The sequence below is a fragment of the Ovis aries genome, chromosome 8 (assembly GCF_016772045.2).
Source record: "Ovis aries strain OAR_USU_Benz2616 breed Rambouillet chromosome 8, ARS-UI_Ramb_v3.0, whole genome shotgun sequence".
NCBI classification, from domain to species: Eukaryota; Metazoa; Chordata; class Mammalia; order Artiodactyla; family Bovidae; genus Ovis; species Ovis aries.
In genome coordinates, this window is record NC_056061.1 from 28,282,615 (window position 1) to 28,300,410 (window position 17,796).

At 33.9% G+C, this 17,796-nt stretch overlaps 2 protein-coding genes across 10 annotated transcripts in view; both read right to left on the reverse strand.

The window, feature by feature from the left end:
* Positions 1-1,194, reverse strand: part of CCDC162P (coiled-coil domain containing 162, pseudogene) — a 195,329-nt gene extending 194,135 nt beyond the window's left edge. For both annotated transcript variants that reach the window (XM_060419505.1, XM_012182637.5), the window contains exon 1: positions 1,138-1,194. The gene's annotated coding sequence lies outside the window, so the exon portion shown is untranslated. The remainder of the gene's footprint in view (positions 1-1,137) is intronic.
* Positions 1,195-3,101: 1,907 nt separating this feature from the next.
* CEP57L1 (centrosomal protein 57 like 1) overlaps positions 3,102-17,796 on the reverse strand; it is a 116,059-nt gene continuing 101,364 nt past the window's right edge. For 5 of the 8 annotated variants that reach the window (XM_060419507.1, XM_012182647.5, XM_042253329.2 and 2 more), the window contains 7 exons: positions 15,177-15,293; positions 13,963-14,040; positions 13,400-13,486; positions 8,185-8,262; positions 7,828-8,069; positions 6,679-6,823; positions 3,102-3,928 (listed from right to left, as the gene is read on the reverse strand). In XM_060419507.1, the coding sequence (XP_060275490.1) occupies positions 3,710-3,928; positions 6,679-6,823; positions 7,828-8,069; positions 8,185-8,262; positions 13,400-13,486; positions 13,963-14,040; positions 15,177-15,293 (966 nt within the window). In that variant the 3' untranslated portion in view covers positions 3,102-3,709. The remainder of the gene's footprint in view (positions 3,929-6,678; positions 6,824-7,827; positions 8,070-8,184; positions 8,263-13,399; positions 13,487-13,962; positions 14,041-15,176; positions 15,294-17,796) is intronic. The other 3 variants (XM_060419509.1, XM_042253332.2, XM_042253331.2) reach the window with 1 other exon arrangement.

Below are 17,796 nucleotides of genomic sequence, written 5' to 3' on the forward strand. Positions count from 1 at the left end.
AGCCCCCACTTGCTACAACTAAAGAAAAGCCCTCTCAGCAATGAAGACCCAGCATAGCAAAAAGAAAAAAAAAAAAACCATCAGGAGGAAAAAATCGACCTGATTCTTTATGTAAACACTTCATAGCTATAATCAAAATAAACTCTGGTCTAGACAATATTTTAAAACTTAAAACCTTTACCATTTTGCTATATCTAATTCTCCCTATATAACAAAACACCAAAAAAAAAAAAAAAAGGAGGAAAGTTAAATAAGTACACAGGTTATGAAGAATAAGGCTGAGGTACTGGCAAGGTCTATTTACCAAGAAGTGAATTTATTTTCACACTGGTGACAGTCAATTATTATTTTTATTTATTCTCATTTTACTTTAATTAAAAGGTGCCATGGCACCCATAGAGTTTTTTTTTCCTTTTATCTCAAGATGATATACATCTGGGAGTCAGCTTATACTTATCTAAACTTCACATACAATGAAATTAAATGTTCTCTGTAGGTATAGCGTTAGTTACAGATGAATAGAGTTCCAGGAAAACTCCATTAGGAGTTTCACTATTTACACTACACCAACAATGGCAGCTGGTGCATTTTTGGCCACACTGAGCACTCCTTCCATTGCTCATGACCAACCCACCCTTTCCCCCTAGTTTGATATCTCACAAGTCAAGCTTTGATTTACATTTTGATGTTTTATCATGGATTAAGAATACTACTCTACAGTTTAAATTTTATTTTTAAAGGAAGAAAGCTTTACACATAACTAAAAAATAATTTTCAAGCATACCATCCCAGCCAGTTAGCACACTGTATTAAATATTTCCTTTAACCTTGTAGTGTTGAAAATAGGGCATTTCCCTCCAATCTTCCTATCTTTAGCTACAACTTAATAAAAATGGTCATGTTACCAATGACTCACACAAATACAGTTAATTCAAGATTCCAACTCCTATTTCCAGGATTAGAATAGTCACAATACCTACTGCTTTAAACACTCAAACTTTCTAGTTTCATAGTTGCATCAAAGTTGAGACTTGTCTTGGATAAAAGTTCTAATTTCATTTTTTTCAATTTCTGATTAAATAAAAAACAAGCAAAACTGTTTTTCACTTAAGTGAACAAAAATTTATGATATCCTACCGAGTTTCTGCTAGGCAGAGCACAGCTGCGGGGTTGCTACAGCAACTCTTGTACACTGACCATAGACAGCCCCATCCAGGAAGGAAATCGTTTGCTCCACCCACTGAGGAGTCAAAGGCAAGCAGCAGTCTGTGAGCAGAGACACATTTCCAGTTCAGTAATTGTGATGGAGCAACAGGAGACCATTCTTTATCATCTTTCCTAATACATGTCACCCCAACAACCCAAACAAACTTCAAATCAAGTTGCTATATGAGTACATATTTCCACATCATGGTAGGATTGTATTCTTTAACCAACCCCCACTAGAAACCTGAGCCAGGGAACAAATCAAAGCAATTTCATCCTAGGCATGTAGAAAAAGAAAAAAAAAAAAAAGTAAATTTAGAATATTCTCACTTTTATGAAGAGTACCTTTTGGTTCTTGCTTTCAGGCTTTAACCCCTGCAACTCAGGATCTATGACAATTTTTTCTCTTTTTGGCTGCTCATATACAACATTAACTGAGTTTTTATTCAGTGCCAACCCTTCTGCTGGGTTCTTTGACATGTTATTTCATTTAATCTCACAACAACCCTATGAGGTAGGTAGTAATACAATCCCACTTTTACAAATGAGAAACAGAGGTTCCAGAAAGTCATTTGATTGTCTAAACTACTAAGTGGCAGAATCAACACAAACCCAAGTCTCCTATTTCTGAGATCTATGTTTTTTCTACTACATTGCACTGATTTTGCATGAAAATTCACAACTCTTAGTTAAAATATTCAAGTGTTCCTTAAGTGATTTTAATTTTTTATGGTAATTTGTTTTAGTAAAACATTTCCACAAGTAATGACTTTACTACTGGTAAATTAAAAATATTCAGCCACCATCTTAAGTGCATAGAAAACAAAGGCATATCCTGGTGAGTTTTTTGCCAAGTATAAACTATGGCACTCACATTCTTGAGAAAAGATAAAGAAGAAAAATAGGTAAGGTGATGAAACTGAGTTTAGATGAAGCAGTCTGTGGAACATCTCTTGGGTTGAAGGAGCTGTAAGGGGAGAGGGAGTGAAAGTGGGTGAAGGACAACATTTAAACCAGAGGGAGAGAAACGTTTATTTCAGTCATTAGTTACTTTCAAGGACAATTCCAAGTATAAGTCTGCCCGTTTGCAGTCATATCTCCTCTTCAGGTATGGAAAGGTCTTCGAGAAGCACCTCTTTTTCTCTTCATAAGAATGAATTATAGTTTTTCTCCTTCCCCCACAGAGCCCACAATTACTCTCTTTCTCCTACATACATTCTTTGGGATTTCCTAAAAGGATATAAAGACTATCTTTTAAAAATTGCTTTTCCTAGCTCCCCAAGATCTTGATCTTTTTATTCTTTCATACCTATAGCTTGAATATCCCCCAGCTATAGATAAAGATGTACCTCCAAAACTGTCCCTTTGGAATCACCATTTTTAAAATTGCTATCCTATCTTCTAAGTTCCTCCCTTCTGTTATGCCTTTTGTGTCAGTCTTCTAGCTCTACTTCAGGTGATGACTCCAATTCCCTAGTTGCCCCAAAGGATTCTGGTGAGAAACAAAGTAAGTTCAGTAGAGTTGTACTAGTTTCCACACGTTTCTGGAAAGACAGGTCAACAAACATAAATTCACTATAAAGCATATATGAACAAAGAAATATCTTATGGCATCACTAATCAAAGCATAAAAATATAGTTATAAGGGAGTCAGATTTAAAAAAAAACAAGAGCTAGATTTATAAAAGAGAATGGGAACAGCAGAGAAAGGCTTTCACAGTTGGATTACTGTCATCTAAAAGTTAGTTAACTATGAGTTCCTATTTGTAACTGTCACATTAAAAACAGACTAAAGGCCTTTTCACAAAGCTTTTCCCTTTCCACAAAAGAAAAACATTCCCCAGCTCTAAAATAAGACAGGGAAGAAGCACAAGAAAAGTTAAAAGGCCTGTCCATACTCTGTTAATTTTTTATTTGTTCTTTATAAGCTTCTTAAGGTTACACGCCAATTAAATGAAAAAGTGGAACAGCACTTATATCTCAAATTCAACTCAATTTTAATTATCATCAGTCTAGTATAATGTTTTAAACTTAGCTTAACATATCTGCAAAGTGAACAATGCTTCTTTTTTTTAAATTTATTATTATTATTATTTTTTTAGTTCTACCAGTTTATTGCTACCAACCCATCACCCTCCACCCTCATGCACACATGCTCAGTCATGTAACAACATGGACTGCAGCCCGCCAGGCTCCTCTGTCCATGGACTTTTCCAGGCAAGAATACTGGAGTGGGTTGCCATTTTCTTCTCCAAACAATGCTTCTAAAACATGGTATGCTGAGGTATTTTAGTCAATAAAAAAGAACAGGAAAGCAATCATTTATTATTTGGGTTTCTTAGGAGGTCATTAGGCATTCATTTTAAAAATACTACAATTTGATACTTTATAGAGGCTAGAAACATAATTCAAAATTTAATAAAGGTATATTAAATTAAAACCACTTTAGTCAGTTCAAGATCTCATTGACAAAGTTCATTCAAGATGATAGTTTTGCTTTGCATTACTGTTCCCACATAATATCATCTCGTCTCAATTTCATCTGAAGATTATGGACTCGTATTGGACGACAGTTGCTGTTCTTTTGAAGAGAGTTAGTTAGCAAACATTTTCTGGAGCTATTTTTTATATTCTTTGTTCCTTTACAGTTGCTGTCTTCTTGTTGAATAGCTGAAGTTTTACTCATCTTTGAATTCTGAACTTTTTGCTGTAGTCTGCGGACCTGGAAAGAAAAAAATCTAATATTTCAGTCAAAAATATACTTAAAATATACCTTATAATAGAGGACTGGATTGATGGTTTAAAGATTACATGAAATTAAAAAGTTTGGTAAGTCTTTATTTATTGAATACTTATTGCATGCCTAACACTGTGCTATTTATACAGAAACATAATGAATAAAACAACCATTGCTTTCAAGGAGCTTATTGCTCTTATTATTAGAGAAAAAAGAGCATATATGTGACAACTAGAGAATAATTCAAGCCAGAATAACTTTGAGTAGGACAAAAAGTGTATGTCTAAGAAGGATAAAGAAGGACAAGATTGATGTGGGCTGGAGAAGCTGAGAGAAAGAAATGTTTGTTTTTGTAAGATAAGAAATGGGAAAAATCAGAACATGGAGGAGAGAGAGGGACCTTTCTGGTGACATTAACAACAAAGCAAAAATTTGGTGCTAGGAGTGAATATCAAGTTTATAGAGTCTATATTTTTTCTTTAAAGTATTCCTGAATTTAAAGTACTACTGAATGCCAGTTTTGTCTTGTTTTTAAAGGCAAAGGAATAAATAACCTTATCTCATTGAGGAGTTTCTAGCAATGATTGGGTTGACGGAATTAAACAAAACAAAATCTATAAACTAGTTAAACCCTTTTCTTCCAAGTCTAGTCCATTACTGAATCTTTAAAAAAATATTTATTTCGGCCACATTACATGGCTTGTGGGATCTCAATTCCCCAGTCATGGACGGAACCCATGTACCCTACTGAGGAAGTGTGGAATCCTAACCAATGGACCACCAGGGAATTCTCCACATTACTTCATCTATTTCACTTAAACATAGCCTGATTTGTAGAGCTGGTCCAGACATTGGCTAAGTATCTGGTGTTCTGTTTACCTAAAAATTATTAAAAATTTTTACTTCTATAGCTATTATATATATATAATATATAAATTATATACATATTTTTTTCAAAATATAATTTATGTACATACTGCCTAAATTTAAAAAATATGACTACTCTTCTACTCCTTTCAGGTTTCTCCTATGTGATTCTAAGAAAGTATACAAGTTACATAATTTTCACCCTAACACAATCATACAGAAAGTTTACTTACTATAGGTTTAAAAGCCAGTTAAGTGAAAATGTTTGCTTCAAAATTTCATTTCCTACTCTTTCTTTATTGGCCACAGAAGAATAAAGGCAGTAAAATTTTGCATTCTTTATTACTTTCCTATAAAAGTGGGGAAGGCTTAATTGTGAGATTAATATATTACCAACTTATATGAATGCTGATTATTCCATAATAGCTACATGATATGACCTGAAGGTTCCTGGAAAGATTCCCTCTGCTTTCTGTTCCAGGAACATAATAGTCCTAAGAGTGAATTCATTGTCTTGGGATAAAATGTAATATTCCATAATTTTTTTTGTCAAAATATTAAGACTGTTATGCCATTCATAGTTATTATGAATTTATACACAAGGATCGAGTCCTCCTCATCACCTCCACTAGAGTGAGATAAGCATAGGTCCCCAAGGAATGGAACACAGCATGGCTTGTTCTGAGAAACTGGAAATGGTGGTTTTAGAGATGGGGTTGCTTTAGACACCTGATGACATAAGGGGTTTCAGTAAGACATTAGGAAAGAGAGGGATAAGAGGAAAGAATGCTAAATGGATAGCTGGGAGAGCTGTAAAGCAAATTTAGTGCTAAGTCACTTCAGTCGTGTCCAACTCTGTGTGACCCCATAGACGGCAGCCCACCAGGCTCCCCCGTCCCTGGGATTCTCCAGGCAGGAGTACTGGAGTGGGGTGCCATTTCCTTCTCCAATGCATGAAAGTGAAAAGTGAAAGTGAAGTTGCTCAGTCGTGTCCAACCCTCAACGACCCCATGGACCGCAGCCTACCAGGCTCCACCGTCCATGGGATTTTCCAGGCAGGGGTACTGGAGTGGGGTGCCATTGCCTTCTCCAATATATACGTGTGTGTGTGTGTGTATATATATACACATACATACATACATATATATATATATATATATATATATACACACACACATACATACATACATACATATATATATGTAATTTACTTAAAAAAAATCAGATCCCTGAAAATTTAGGTCCTCCTAATTTTTAGCTATGGTCAACAAAGCAGCTGCATTTTGCAGACACTGACTGAGCAACCTGGGTCTGTGGGGCACCGTAGGGTGCTGCCAAGTGGCGCTAGTGGTAAAGAACCTGCCTGCCCATGCAGGAGATGTAAGAGACTGCAGGTTCAATCCCTTTGCCAGGAAGATCCCCTGGAGAAGGGCATGGCAACCCACTCCAGTATTTAGCCTACCTCTTAATTTTCCCAAAGTTACTTCTGAATACATAACTAAACTTTCTCTTTTTTTTTCTCCCTTTGGCTGTGCCGTGTGGCTTGTAGGATCTTAGCTCTCCAGCCAAGGACTGAACCTGGGCCCCAGCAATGAAAGCATAGAGCTCTAACCATTGGACAGCCAGAGAATTCCCTATAACTAAATTTCTTTGTTCCCTTTTCTTTATATTATGTTGAGAATTATGTAGCAGACTATGTTATTTCAATGTACAGATGACTCTATTTTATGATAAGTCTGTGATTCCTATCTATCATCTTTTCACTAAGCCACACATACAGGCCTCAATTTTGGAAGGTCTAGAGAAACGTAATATTGAATCCAGATATATTATCTTTTTATTAAAATTTTTTACTAAAACTTTCTTACGCTATCTTGATGCTGCATTAGTTTGGAAATTTGTTCTCCTTTAATTTCCATTTTCTTGACTAAACGCTCTAGTTCACATTCTATATCTTCACAGACTGATTGGCTTTCAGTTTCTTTCATTTGATTCAGCAGGTCCTGGTACTCCCTATGAAAGAAAAGCAAGTATCAAGCACTATTACAGTTAATAGTATACAAACTATATATATATATATAAAATATATATATATAAACTATATATTAATCTTTGTCACAATTAAACAATACTCTGCTCAATCATAAATTTTAACCAGAGTTAAATATTAACCTTCAAAGACAGCTTCTTTTTGTAGAGTTATCAAATTAAATCTACGGTAATTATAAACAGGCTCTTATGATTTGAGATTAGATATATTTAGAAATCTCTCAGACTTAGGCTCTCAAAGAATCTTAAAAAATGTCTGAATTCTTAGTGTTCATAGTTAAATGTAGTAAAATATTCTGATGTCCTTAGCTAGAGGCATTAAGGGACTCTTTTTCATTCCAAGTTTGGAATTCTTAATGTAGAATCTTTGGAAGAATTCCAGCTATAGAAGTATTTGCCTGAGAAATTCCTAGATTTGGTGAATGCCTGCTCAAAAAAACTACTGCTAATAGAACTAGTTATATCTTCTACAGAGGTCATAGTTCAACTAGTTGGCCACCCAAGTCACATATTTTCAGGAATATTTTTTGAAAAGCTATTTAAACTTGAAACTTAAAATATGTATCCCATACAGAATCTTTGAAGCATATGGATGCTTCAAACATGCAATGCAGACCGGCCAGAATGGAAAATAAGAAATTGCATTCTTATTTGTCTAATGAAATAATTCACTTAGCTGAAAAGATTATAAAAAGCAGAAGGAGAATCTATCTTGGAAAAGCATTTGTGAATTATAATTTAAGGTCACCAGATGCCATTTGTTAGAATGACAGAAATATTTGTCTATCAGTTCAGATCTTGGGAATACAGAAACACTTTAAATAGAAAAAAGTAGTAATCTTCAGATCAAAATAAGTTCAAAAGGCTAAGTAAGGCTTTCAGGAATTTGTAAGTGACATTGTTTGAAAGATTGAGAAGAAAAAAAGATACCTAAATTAGTCTTGCTACTTCTTGTGATAAATACTTACATAGTCATTTGGTCCAGTTCATCTTGCATTGCCATCAAAAGTTCAGACAAATTGTTGTAAATAGAAATGGACTTTTCTGAGTCAGAAGGTACAGCTTTACATTGAGAAGTTGTTCTAGAAGTCTTGTAGAGACATCTAAGCTCAGTAACTTCAGCTGGTTTCTGAAGGATACGTGGCCCAGAATGTTGCACTGTTTGGAGGTTTTGTGTACTTGCATTCGCAGAATGGCTTGCACTGGCAGACTTTGGGGGAAAAGAAATAGCTGAGAACGATTTGAAATAACTGATGGCATTTAAATAGCACTTATACCAAAGGATGAATTCATCTGAACAAGTATCCTCATTTTTCCCTTCTCACCTTCTCAGCTATAATAGGCAGTGTTCCAAATTTTGAACAAATTTGCTGAGGTGGTCCTCTCTTTAAACATTTTGTTTTCTAAATATTGACAAGGGAAAAAGTAAACAAAAATATTTTAAAAGACATTTATCAAATTAACACTATTACACATTAGGAAATGTAAGTTACAATGAAATATCACTACACACCTGTTAGAATAGTTAAACAAAAAATGTGACAACACCAAATGATAACAAGGAAGTGGAGAAGCCAGACTGCTCATACACAAAAAATAATGCAGCCAGTTTGGAAGTTTCTTGTAAAATTAAAGATTTATTGATTGCTATCATATGATTCAGAGATTTCACTTTTAGATATTTACCCAAGGAAAATGAAAAATACGTTCACACAAAAACCTGTACGCAAAGTTTATAACTGCTTTATCTGTGATAGCCTAAAACTGAGACAGCTTCCTTTGTAGCTCTGTCAATAAAGAAGCTGCCTGTAATGCAGGAGATCCAGGTTCAATTCCTGGGTTGGGAAGATCCCCTGGAGAAGGAAATGGCAACCCACTCCAGAATTCTTGCCTGGAGAATCCTACAGAGGAACCTGGAGGGCTATGGTCCATGGGACCATAAGAGTTGGACACGACTTAGCAACTAAACTACTACTACTAAAAGTGGAATCCCATGGACAGAGGAACCTGGTGGGCTATATAGCCCATGGGGTCGCAAAAGAGTGGGACACAACTTAGCAACTAAACAACAAGAACAACAAAACTGAAAACAACCCAAATCTCCTTCATCAGGTAAATGGTTCAACTGTGGTACATCCCTAACATGGAATACTACACAGAAACTTTTAAAAATGCGTCAATACTTGGATTGACTGAGTAAAACAAGCCTCTCAAAAGGTTATATACTATATGATTACATTTATATAACATTCCTGAAATAAAATTATAGAGATGGTAACAGATTATAAATTGCTAAGGGTTAGGGAGGAGAAGGCAATGGCACCCCACTCCAGTACTCTTGCCTGGAAAATCCCATGGATGGAGGAGCCTGGTAGGCTGCAGTCCATGGGGTCGCCAAGAGTCGGACACGACTGAGCGACTTCACTTTCACTTTTCACTTTCATACATTGGAGAAGGAAATGGCAGCCCACTCCAGTGTTCTTGCTTGGAGAATCCCAGGGATGGGGGAGCCTGGTGGGCTGCCGTCTATGGGGTCGCACAGAGCAGACACGACTGAAGTGACTTAGCAGCAGTAAGGGTTAGGGAGGATGATGTGTAACTATAAAGGGATAACATGAAGGAACTTTATAGTAGTGGAATAGTTCTTTCTGTATCTTCATAGTGGTGATGGTTACAAGAATCTACACATGTGATAAAACTGTATATGATCACACAACTGTTGAAATCTCCCTAAGCTCTGTGTATTATACCAATTTCAATTTCCTAGACTTTATTATATTTATGAAAGATGTTACCACTGGGGGAAGCTTATTAAAGATATATGCTGCTGCTGCTGCTGCTGCTGCTAAGTCTCTTCAGTCATGTCTGACTCTATGAGATCCCACGGATAGCAGCCGACCAGGCTCTGCCGCCCCTGGGATTCTCCAGGCAAGAACACAAGAGTGGGTTGCCATTTCCTTCTCTGATGCATAAAAGTGAAAGTGAAGTCGCTCAGTTGTGTCCGACTTGTAGTGACCCCATGGACTGTAGCCCACCAGGCTCCTCCGTCCATGGGATTTTCCAGGCAAGAGTACTGGAGTGGGTTGCCATTGCCTTCTCCGAAAGATACACTGTACCTCCCTTTATATTTTTTTTAAATCACCTCTACAATTTTTCAAAATAAAAAGTGAAAAACAAAAAACAAACAAAAAAAGACACATGGTTAGGATATGGAACAATGGTAACTGCTGATTGGAACATAAACTGGTCCAGTCACTTTGAACAATATCTTATAAAGCTAAGGTGCATGACACTTATGGCCCAGTATCTCAGAGAAACTCCTGAACACTTATACCATGAGGCATGTACAAGAATGTTCATAACAGTGTTGTTTATAATAACAAAAAGTGAGAAACAAACCAAATGATCACTGAAAGGAGAAGGGAAAAAGAAATTTTTAGCAATAAAAAGCAGTGAACCATTCATATATGCATCAGTTGGAAGAATCTCATAAACTTAATGTTGAGTGGAAAAAGACAGCTGCTGAAGAACACAAATACAGTAAGCCCATTTATATAAAGTTCAAGTGTAAACCTAACAAATATATTTCTTATAAATGCTTATTTGGCAAAGTAATTTTTTTTAAAAACCAGGAGAATGATAAAAACAAAATCAGAATTGTGGTTACTCCTTGGATGGAGGGAATACAATTTAAGAAAGGTACACACTGGGCCTTAACAGTGCTGGTAATGTTCTATTTCTTGAGCTGTGTGGTGAGTACCAGTGTTAATGTCATTATTATCCTTTGAGCAGACATTTTTTATTATATTAGGTTGGCCAAGAAGTTTCTTCAGGTTTTTCAGTAACATTTTATGGAAAAACCCAAACGAACTCTTTGGCCAAATCAATATGTACTCCTTCGTGAATCATTTTTAAAAAGACACTGCTAAGGTCGCAAAGAGTCGGACATGACTGATCGACTGAACTGAACTGAACTGAAGCTACATTCTTAAAAGTAAATGATTTCACTATTTTTGTCGGATGGATTGAACTAGGGTGACCAATTGTCTCAATCTGCCCATGATACAGGATCTTCAGTACTAAAACCAGTACAGTCATAGGCAAACTGGAGTGACTTGGTCACTCTATTTAACACTTTAGCAAGAGAATAATCAATAAGCTGAGCATATTCCATAATAAAAAGAAAACAAAATATTCCCAATTTTAAAGGAAAATTTAGGTATCTTAACTATCATAAACATTAATTTTTTTAAATTAAAAAAATTAAATGGCTTAGAGGTAGAGATATCACACATTTGTGAGTCAGTACTTATTCACTCAGATTTTCCTGGTGATCCTGGACAATCATTCAAGCTCTGTACCTTAGGAGTGATAATTTCAAGTAATAGAAAATGATGGTCTGATCAAAGTCTATTTTAAGCAGTTAAATTAGAACAAAAGAAATGTAATTTTTTTTAGTTGTTATACTGAATGAGATTTCTGACTGATAATTACAATCTATCCTTTCAAAAGAATAATGAAAACCTCACAGGACAGGCTTCCATTATCTTGCTTACAATATTCAAACAGTCTGATTCTTTACTTCCAAGCTCACCTTATGCTGTTGTTGGTAACTGTCTAGAAGTATAGCTCTAATCATGTCTCTATAAGCCTTCAATGGTTTGCAATGATTTATAGAACAAAAGTTCAAATTCTTAACATGGCACTGAAGATCAGTCATAATCTCACTTCAGGCTATATTTTCAGGTCTCATATGGTACTAGTACTAGACAATTATTTACAGTTTCATGTAAAAATTAACTATACTCTCAGACTATAACACACCTCGCCTCATCTCTATCAATACTTACTCATTTTCCAAGTCTGCCTTTACTACTTCTTGTGTGATCTTTTCACATATTTTTTATGTGTACAGCACCAGAATACTTTGTTTATAGTTTTATTAGGTTTTTAGCACACTCTGTCTTATATTTGTATTTTTGTCTGCTTCTCTGTAAATTCCTGTGTTATCTTTTTAATACCTAAAGGTACTAATCTATGTAAATCAAGACATATGAGTTGAATGAACTATGTCCAGGATATGGAGTAAGTGTCAGTGAGACAAGCAGGAATCTCACAGAGGTCTCTTAAAAAAACTCAGATACTACCTTTAGCAACAGTGCTCCTGTTACCTTTAAAAGGAGGCATTATTACTTACAGATCTATGAACTTGGAACTTAAGCTAACTGCTTTTATAAAGTGGTTTTGCTGTCAATTATTTTTTCTTTTCTTCCAGGAGCTACCTTTTCTTTCCTTCATTTCTTTTACCTTGTTTTTCCCTGTACCTTATTAAAAAAATCTTTTCCACCAGATCTTCAAAGGATGTCATAAAACATAACTACAAAAATAAGTCAGTATTTTTCCACTTGTATAAATTACTTATAGTGATTCTCTATTTGGCTTTGCAGCTTCTAATCTTACTGTGGAGATAAGACACAAAACATACTTAAGGAAGGAAATAAACTAAAAAAATCAATATAAACGGCATTGGGAAAATAGTCTTCATTACTATAGTTTGCAAATTCTTTGAAAGAAACTAATCTGTGAAAAATGCAGCCAAACTACTGAATTCTCTTTTTTTTCCCCTGAATTCTTATTTATGGAATAAACAACTAGCTAAAGTTAAGTATACTGTTTCCTCCATTATTGTATCCACAGGGTGAACCTATGGCAGTGGCCAGAACTCACAAATAGCATGCTCGGTTTGTACAGCAAATAGCACACAGAAACACTACATGCATATTGAATAAATAGTAATAATGGTCATCAAAACTATAATTTCAGAATCATAAGATTAAAAGGGACTAACATTTTCTTTACCATTATAAATAAAAAAGTTTAATATAATAAATTCAAAACATCAATTTATCAAGAAAATTATTATTGGTAAAGCTATAAAGCACTCATTCCCCAATCTTTAGGCAAGTCCTAAGGATATTAGCATAAAAAAGTAAATAATTTCTCTAGAGAAATGACTATAATTATAATTTAATATTATAATTTATAATACAATATAATTTAATAGTATATCTTGTCTTTTTATTGTGCATGTATTATATAAAACTGCTTCCAGAATCTATTGTGTTGTATCTATTGTATTGTTTAGTGCTTCTTTTAAAAAGTATCCAAAATACATTTCTTTAACATTTAGTACTAGCAATATGTTTACCTTTCTAGAAAAATTAGAATGCTTATTGTTATTTCACAAATTTAGATGTATTGCCCATTATATGTCTCTTTTTGCTTTGGGTGTCAAGCAAACTCAGAGCTAGGTTTTGTGCTCAAATGCTGCTACTTTCTTCAACCTAGGTTTTATGGAATTTTCTGTCCTCATACCCCAAACCATCATTACTTGACTTATGTTTTTAGGTCCATTTCATAGAATTATTTCATGTCTTATATTATAAATATTTTCAAATTCTTTTTTTAAAATGCACAGGTATAATTACTAAAAGGATGAAGAAATAAGCACTAGCAAATAAGAATAAAGTATTTGCATACCTTTGAAGATTTCTTCTTTTCCTTGAAGTGCCTTGGATTTGTTACTGAAGACATTAAAATTCTACTGATTTCAAGTCCAGTTTGAAGCTATAATAGTGAAAAAAAAAAACCTTTACTATTACTTGACTTTTAACAAATTTCTTTTTCTTCAAAAACATTATAATGAGATTGATATAAAAATGTTTTTTGAAGAAGAAAATCCCAAATATTATTTTTTTTGTGTTAAAGTCACCAAGTCTACTGGTAATTACAATCATTTTCTGTTTATAACAGAATGAGTTATTTTATATATCTCAAACTGAAAACAATTGATAGCATGAGTTCTTTCAACTGAGAATATATGTATGTTTCTCAGAATTTCAGAAGACCAAAAGATCTTTGGCAATACATCCGAGTCTATGAATATACTTGCTGACTTACTGAAATTTCATTATTATAGCAAAAAAAGACAAAACTGATAAGTTAGGAAGCAGAAATTAGAGTCCAGGGTAAGGTTTCAGTTAATAAAGTATAATAAAACATATGTGATTTTAAAGTGCCAGATAATACAGTTTTCTGTTTACCTGAGAAGCTTTATCTTGAAAGAGTTTACGCTGATGTTCTTCTTCCTTTAGTTTTTCCTCTAAATGTTTAATCTTGTCCTACAAAAGAATTGAAAAACTGGGATTATTTTACAAAAACTAGAGCTAAATATCTTTTATTCCTTTTCCAAATAGAGCCCTCAGCGTCTTGATTCTTAATAGTTTGGTAAATTAAAGCAGAAAGTAAGAAAAAGGAATGGCAAAAGATGCTAAGTTTTCCTTAGCTTTCTTTGTATGATTCTTTACCTACTTTATGTAAGAAGGACAAAGGAGAAGTAAAGAATTTACATGCATAGGCTCTATTAATTTTAATTAACAAAATCATAATACTGAAAATTTGGGAGGTTTTAAAGGTCTAGAAGGTCAAACTATATAGTCCTGGGTCTCAATGTTTCATTTAAAATATAGACAACTTACAATAAAAGACTATGCTGTACTTAGGGAACAGTGAAAGTGAAATCGCTCAGTCATGTCTGACTCTTTGCAACCTCATGGACTGTAGCCTGCCACGCTCCCCTGTCCATGGGATTTTCCAGGTAAGAATACCAGAGTGGGTTGTCATTTCCTTCTCCAGGGGATCTTCCTGACTCAGGGATTGCACTGCAGGCAGACTCTTTACCATCTAAGCCACAGGGGAAACAAGACTAATATACATGAAACAATACGATTTGATCCCAGGTCATGAATATATATGTATAACGTTATACACAAATGTATTTCATCTTATATCCATGGTATAGTTTGGAATAGGAAGACAGTACTATCTCAAAGGGAGAACTTCCTGAGTGTTCAAAATCTCAAGGAAGGCTTCATAGAGGAAGCAGGAATGGGAGAATCCTACAAAATGGATGGGATTCACTTGGAAAAGGAGAGGGCATTTCAGGATAGGATCTAGAATAGGCATAACTTACTTGCAAGTGGTGAAAGGCTACCTTTTCAATATCCTTTAGGTAAATCACCTAACAAATGAAAATATTCTACCACTGCAGAAGAAGGTAAAACTACAATTTCACATCAAAAAGCAAACTCATTTATGCTGTGATCTATAGGCAATAAGTCATATCTGGATTACTAAAAGCTATTAATGAAGTTTTACAAATCTAATTTTATTGTATATTCATATGCAGGGTAATTACACTGAACACTGAAGATTTATTCCTGGTATCACCACTTCAAAGAAATAAGTTGAAGCTTACCTCAGCAGTTTTCTGAGTTGTTGTAAGTTTAAAACATTCTTTTTCTAAGACATCAAGCTTTTCAAGTTTTGCATGAAGCTTCATATGATCCTGTTCTTTTTCCCTTTGAAGCTGGGCCTGGAAAGGAAAAAAACAAAACCTAAATTTGGCAAGTGAAGCCGACTGCTCAAGAATAATACAATTTCTGAGAATTCAAAGCACAACACAAATTGTCGTAAGAAACACATAAAAAACATGCACATACTTTAGGTGCTTTAAATGCAAAAAAAAACAAGAGAAAATACTTTTCAAAAACAAACTGTGCAAAAAAAGATATCAGATCAATGGAACAAAATCTTCTATGTATCTTTATATAACTTTTCTACTATGGAAAAAATCATCAGTGAAACATATTAAATAAACAAGGTGTTATTACAGGGTGATCAAACCTACTTATTGACTCACCCTCTAACTATAACATAGAAAAGCAGCTATCAAAGGACTAAAGCATACAGAGAACTTGGAGAAAATTAGGGAATAGGGAACTTAAAAAATATTTTTAGTTGAAAGAATGAAAATATAAAGTGGCAAAACCTGTGGGATGCAGGTAAAGCACAGTTTAGAGGGAAATTGATAGTTTTTAATCACAATAGATCACATTTAAAAAGAAATAATAAAGTTCTAAAATCAATAATCTAAGTTTCCAACATCCAAAGATAGGGAAAAAATAGCAAATTAAATCCTACATTAGTAGAAGGAAGGAAATAATAAAGATGAAGTGGAAAGTCAATGAAATAGAAAATAAAAGTTTTTATAAAGATTTATTTTTTTAATTTTTATTTATTTATTTATTTTGGGGGGGTCAGCAGGTTTAATTTCCAAATATTTTTTTAATCTATAAAATTTATAAAGTGATATATAGGTTGATAGTTTTAAAAAGAGCACAGATACAATTTATTAGTATCAGGAATGCAAGAGGGGACATCTCTAAAGACACAAGAAAAACAGATAATCTGAGTAGCTGAATCTCTGTTATAAATAAACTGAACTTATAATTAAACACTATATACTTAAAGAAAACTTCAGTCCCAGATAGCATCTATCAAATTTGAACTCTATCAAACATTTAAGGAGGAAATAAAACTATTCTTACACAAGGTCTTTCAGAAAACAGAAGGAATCCTCCCAACTAATTTTATGAGGTCAAACAAAACCATAATACCAAAATGAGACATTGTGAGAAAATTACAAACCAAGATTGCTTAAGGACGAAGTCACAAAAATTGTTAAGTGAAATCTTTGCAAGCTGAATCAAGCAATACACAAAAATGATACTACATTAAGACTTATTGGGGCCTATATCAGGAATGCAATGTTGGTTAACATTTGAAAATCAAACAATGTAACTTACCATGTTAACAGAAGAAATGAGAAAAATCATATGACCCTTTCACTAGATGTATAAAAAGCAAATCGCAAAATCATTCACAGTAAAAGTTTTCAGCAAACTAAGAACAGAAAGTAATTTCCACATTTGATAAGGCATAACTATGAAAAACCTAGAGATAATGGTCTAGTGAAAGAGTAGCATCTTTCTCCCAATGATCAGAAACAAAACAAGGATGTCAGTCTTTACTACTTCTAATTAACACTGTACTAGCTGCAATAACCAGTGCAAGAAAATGCAAATAATAAAAGCCATAAAAATTGGGAAGGGAAAAATAAAACTTTATTTATTCATAGATGACATGATTATGTATATAGAAAATCCCTAGAAAATACTGAGTTCCAGAAAGAGACTTGATCTATCTTTGTCAGTTGTTTCTTGACCAAGGTGCCCAATCAATTCAATGAGAGAAAAGAAATTTTTTAACAAATGGTGCTGGGACAACTGGGCATCCACATGGAAAAAATTAACCTTGAATAATTTTCTCTCACTATACAAACGTTAATCCCAGATGGATCACAGAACAAAATGAAAATTAAGAGCTTTTAGAAGAAAATATTTTGGAAAATACTTTGATAGTTTCTTATGAAAATACACCTACCCCGTGGTTCAGTAATTCTACTATTAGATACTTATCCAAGAGAAATTAAAACATATGGTCACAAAAAAGTTTGTACAAGAATGTTTGAAGTATCTTTACTTACAACACCTCCAAACTGGAAAAAGGTCAAATATCCATCAAATGAAAAATGGATAACCAAATTGTGGCATATCTATATAATGAAATTCAACACAGCAATAAAAGGAATGAACTACTGATACATGTAACAACATGGATTAATCTAAAAAACTTTATGTTAAACCAAAGAACCAGACACAAAAAGAGCATTTTCTATCATTCAATTTATATGAAGTTCTAGGACAGGTAAAATTAATCTGAAGTAAAATAAATCAGAATAGTAGTTGCACTGTTGGGAGGTGGAGAGAGAGCAGGGAATAACTTGGCAAAGATATAAGAAAATTTCTGGGGTGATAAAAATGTTCCTTTATTTGGTAGGACTATAGATTACACAAGCATATTCATTTATCAATAATCACTGAACTACTGTATATTATCACCTTGCTTATTTAACTTATACGCAGAGTACATCATGTGAAATGCCAGGCTGGATGAAGCACCAGTTGGACTCAAGG